At 54.7% G+C, this 4,892-nt stretch overlaps 1 protein-coding gene across 3 annotated transcripts in view; it reads right to left on the bottom strand.

The window, feature by feature from the left end:
- The window catches only part of LOC112548933 (zinc finger protein 239-like), a 19,124-nt gene extending 14,238 nt beyond the window's left edge, over positions 1-4,886 (bottom strand). Inside the window, exons 1-2 of one of the 3 annotated variants that reach the window (XM_025195735.1) lie at positions 4,727-4,886; positions 2,541-3,386 (exon numbers count right to left, since the gene is read on the bottom strand). In XM_025195735.1, coding sequence (XP_025051520.1) covers positions 2,541-3,034 — 494 coding nt within the window. In that variant the 5' untranslated portion in view covers positions 3,035-3,386; positions 4,727-4,886. Of the gene's footprint in view, positions 1-49; positions 3,390-3,949; positions 4,315-4,726 lie in introns of those variants that run through there. The other 2 variants (XM_025195736.1, XR_003092418.1) reach the window with 2 other exon arrangements.
- Between the last annotated feature and the right edge of the window lie 6 nt (positions 4,887-4,892).

Genomic DNA, 4,892 nt, shown 5'->3' with positions numbered 1-4,892 from the left:
CTTTCCTGCCTATGCAGGGGGTCGGACTCGATGATCTATTGAGGTCCCTTCCGACCCTAACATCTATGAATCTATGAATCTTGTCACTGTCCCCTTGCAGTGGCCGAGGCCCCAGCATGCGAGACTGTCCTGCTGCCAGGTCCCCCTCCAATGTATCATAAGCCAAAGGGCAGAGGTCAAGGGTTTCCATGGAGTGTCATCTCAGGGGAACCTGTTTCATATCTACCTACTGCAGGGGAAAGAAAGTGCTTCTGGGGCTGGGCTTTAGCAAATCTACACCCGTGGGAGTGGGCACCATGCAACCCAGCTGCAAAGGGGTGCCAACACCAGTTCTTCCCAGCCAGCCCTCTGGCCCCAGAAGCCATGCCTGTGTGGAGGAGCTTCACGAAGCCTGGCTGACCACAGACTGGTAGCAGCAGTCCACAGACAGCCACAGCTTGAGGCAGGCTGGAGTCACTGAGGAGGGAAGGCACCATCAGTTCACAGCACACTGGCTTGTCCCCACCACTGGGATGCTTCACGGGAGGGATCCTGGATCCCTACAGCTCCTAGTGGAGACCCCCCTCTCAGGAGCTGCCTCTCTTGTGGGAGCTTTTCTGGTGGCAGAAAACAAAATTATTCTAAACCTGAAAAGCTACAAAAATGGAAGAACTATGTCAGTGTTAGAGCAGGGAGGTAGCAGAATAGACATCCAGGGAAGCTGCGGACTCTCCTGTCCTCAGAAGTGTTTAGTAAAAGCTTGGACAAGCACAGGTCAGGAATGCTCTGGCAGTAGATATGCTTATATACCATGTTGGTAATCCCCATGTTGTTGGGCTTTGGGTGCTGAATAGGGCTGGGAAGGAATTTCCCCCCACATTGATATACGTCAGGGTGTTTTTCTCACCTTCCTCAGAAGCGTTTGGTGCTGGCTGCATCCAAGGCTGGGGAACTGACTAAAACCAGAGGTTCCTGCCTACACGGTCTTGCCTCTCTGCTCAGTCAGACCTGTCTCCACATTTGTGGTCAGAAATTATACCTGTGCTCAAACTGTGGGAAGGGAGGGAGGGTTGTTTGCCTTCCTCTGTAGCAGAGGGTATGGGCTCTAGCTTGGACCCCTCAGGCACACTTTTAACGACCTTTGTACCCACAGGATCCTGCACACTAGCGTCCCTGTTTTACCCGTGGAAAGTTCAGTTGCTCAGCCTTGCAGCTGGGTGACAGGATTGATCAAATTATTTTAGTAATACTGTAGGCATGGCTCAGTACAAGTGGTTGGGACAGGGAGGACCCTTCCTCTGTCAGGGGGCTGGACTAGGTGAGCTTCGGAGAGCCCTTCCAGCCTGACTCTATGATTCTGCTCTTTGCCTGGGGGACAGCACTGAGGAAAGGGCAGAGGCAGCACTGCCCATTTCCCATCCAGATACAACTGTGAGCCGATTGCTGCTCCTGTACGCAGGCTCTGGTCACTCTGGAGAGAAGCACCACCAACGCAATCTGGGAGGGTCATTCACCTGCTCCTCTACCAACTGCACTGCGCCATCACCTGCTGCTAGTACTCCTGTGCTGTCTACAATGGGCATGTGGGGCAATCCCCATGCGACAGGAGGAACAGACACCAATTTGACATCAGTTGTAGAAAAATACAGGACTGCAGCAGAACACTGTAGGCTCCCTAGGCAGTTCACCCAGGGAACATAGCTGTTCATACGCAGCAAAACTTTGAAACCCAACTTGAGATTGCGGAAGATGTCCTCAACCCCAGATGGGATTGTGCTCAACAAGTTCTCAAGAGAGACTCTAAAGTCTGAATGAACTTTTTTAACCCGTCCTTCAGTGCGTTAACTGCTTTATTCTATTTCTACTTTCTAATTTCTCCAAGTCACCTTCATCAGTCTCTGCAGTGCCCCTGCCTGCCTTCCCCCTTTCCCCAGCCTTTGTATCCAAGGCCCCTAACTCCTTTCTGTTTAGTACTCTCTGCAAGGCCATTCACAGTCATAGCAGCCAACAAAGCAAGCTGTTGCCTACAAAAGCTCGTGCTTCTCGAAATTACTGTTATAAGGTGTCATGCTGCCCTCCTTTCTGCTCCTCTCTCAAGATGTGAAATAAAAATAAGACAACAGACATAAATACAATAAATAAATAGTTCTCATTATAAGTCTTTCCATGGTGAGCTGCTAAGTTAAGGTGTTGAAGTAACAGACACACAACAACATCACATGTAGGATTGCTGGGCAAAGTGGCCTATTGCTTCAGCTTTCTACCCCCGAGTCACTGACCCAAAGTAATAAAGGCTCAATGTTTATTTGTTTCCCAATGCTGCAGTGCAGATTCACTGGAGGAGAGGATCCCACCATGGCATCCAGGACTCTGCAGGCCCCTCACCTCATTCCTCTCTACAGGTCCCTTGCTCCCCACTCCCTGAGCCACGCAAACCCAGCACCCAATTGATGGGTGATCCCTTCAGAGCAGGGATTGGACCTACCCTCAAGAGGCAACAGGCTGTAGGGAGAAGGTGAAAACAGACAGAGGACACCTGGTATCAGGGGCAAGGAACTGGCCTGTGAGTTTGCTGGTGTTGGGTGAGCTCTGAGCTGGACTTGAAGCTCTTCCTGCAGTTTCCACAGCTAGAGGGCCTCTCCCCAGTGCAGATGTGCTGGTACACGCGGAGGTCAAAGCTCTTCCCGCACTCCCCACAGCCGAACGGCTTCTCTCCAGTGCGCACGCGCCGGTGCAGGTGCAGCCACGAAGGGTGAAGGAAGTGCTTCCCGCAGTCCCCACAGCCGTGCGGTCCCTGCCCCCCGTGGCCATGCAGGTGCACACACAGGTCGTAAGCACGGGTGAAGCTCCTCTTACACTCTGCACAGTGATGCGGCTTCTCCCCATCGTGCACGCTCTGGTGAAAGCGCAGGCCGGGGCAGCTGGTGAAGTGCTTCCCGCAGTCAGGGCAGCTGTGTGGCCTCCCCCGGCTGTGCACACGCTGGTGCTGCGTGAGTGCGGAGCGGTGCCGGAAGTGCTTCCCGCAGTCTGGACAGACATGGTTTCTCCCCAGCATGGATGCGTTGGTGGTTGGCAAGGAGCACACCTGTGCGGAAGCTATCCTCACACGCAGTGCAGCAGTGCAACTTTTCCCGGGTGTAGATGAGCTGGTGCTGGGTGAAGACCGAGCGGCGCCTGAAGCTGATCCCACAGATGGCACAGAGGTACGGCTTCTCCCCCGCGTGCACACGCCGCTGCACGTGGAGCTGGTCTGGCCAAGCAAAGGTTTTCCTGCAGTCCGGGCAGAGGTGGGGCCGCTCCCCCATGTGCGTCCGCTGATGCTTGATGGTTTCTGGCTGGAACCAGGCCCAGGGCTACAGGTCTTCTCTCTGGAGCCTGCTGCTCAGTTCTGCTTGTGGTCCCGGCCCCTGCTGGGTGCAGAAGAGAACCCAGGAATTAGTCCTGGTGGTGCTGGCTCAGAGAAAGCCCTGCTATTCCCCTGGCTGGGATAAGCCCCAGAGCACGGCCAGGCCTTGGCACTTGGGTCCCTGTGAGAACAAAAAGCCCAGTCCAGGTGTCCTCAATGCCGGGGTACAGCAGCAGGTCAACGCACTGTGCGTCACATCTCCAGTGACTTTCAGGTGCAGTGTCCCAAATCCAAGCCCAGTGCAAGTGGGGAAAAAAATGACATCACCTCGGCTCTCTTGGGGGCGAGGGACAGAGGGAACATGCGCTAGCACAGGATCTGAATGGTGTCACGGTCTCTAAAGCTGGCATGAGACCAAAGGCATCTACCTAAACGGAGCATGAGGCTCTCCAGGAGCTTGTCTCTATGGAGCAATGGTGGGGCCCGGAGAAGGCTGTGCTGGGCACCCCCCTGCCCACCCGTTGGCAGCGTAAGCCACTGGAGAGCAGCCTCTTGGGGCAGCAGGTTCCAGCACCCTCGGTGCCCAGACGTCCACGGGGAGCCAAGCGATCTGCTGTGACTCACCTGGGGACAAGCCCCGAGACCACCCACGTCCTCAGGGGCCCTCAGCATCACGGGCCCAGAGCTCCCCCTCCCCTTGCTGGGTGCGGCACGTCGAGTCTGGGGTGGGACCTCGGCAGCCTAGAGAGGAAGCAGATACAGGCTGGTTTCCTCCTGGTAGCTCTCCACCCGGTCCCCGGCGGGGCTTGCGGTGCGGCACACTCCCCGCGCTAACGGGAGCAGGAAGGGGAAGGGCAGGTGGACGCCCAAGACAACCCGCAACGTGCGGCGAGCGGGAACCTGGCACAGAGCACATCGCCCGGGGGCGGGGGGCTCCCAGTGTCAGGTTTGACCTAGAAACCACTACACATAGCCCAAGCAAAAGTCTCTGTTATGTAACTAATGCCCATCTGCAATGATAAGGAGGAGACAGTCTTAGATAAAGGAGGCTTGAAAACAAAAGCAGAATCAGTGGAGTAGGGCAAAGAGCTGATTTAAATATTAAGATTCACACCCCTAGGTGGGGAGAAAGTATGCTAATGAAACATACATGTATGGAAATGAGATACATAGCTAAAACACAGGTATAGAGACATGCTCAGTAAAGAACTCCTTGCGTCACTCCTTTATAACCAATTAGCAAACAAGGATGCTTATGAAGGTCCAATACTCCTGTATAAAAGATGCTTAGAATTAAGAATCTGTGTGCTTGTTATGTGAAATTATTCCGCTTGCACCTTGTATTGCTAGCAATAAATCTTTATACTTTCACCCCTGGTATCTTTATTGGCCTTTGCATACCGGGCACGATCCCAGACTTGAGCTGGGGCTCAACACCAGGACACAACGCACTCGCCACGTAAATAGCGGCGCCGTTATCGCCCCGCCCCGCTTCCCTTCGCTTTAGCCTCAGCGCGGCCCGCCCGGGAAGGCGACCTGCTCCGCCGCAGCCCCGCGGAGGCGCCTC

Source organism: Alligator sinensis, unplaced genomic scaffold, assembly GCF_000455745.1.
Source record: "Alligator sinensis unplaced genomic scaffold, ASM45574v1 scaffold1842_1, whole genome shotgun sequence".
Taxonomy (NCBI): Eukaryota; Metazoa; Chordata; order Crocodylia; family Alligatoridae; genus Alligator; species Alligator sinensis.
Note: the sequence above shows the minus strand (reverse complement) of the source record. Positions and strands in the feature narration are given on the sequence as shown.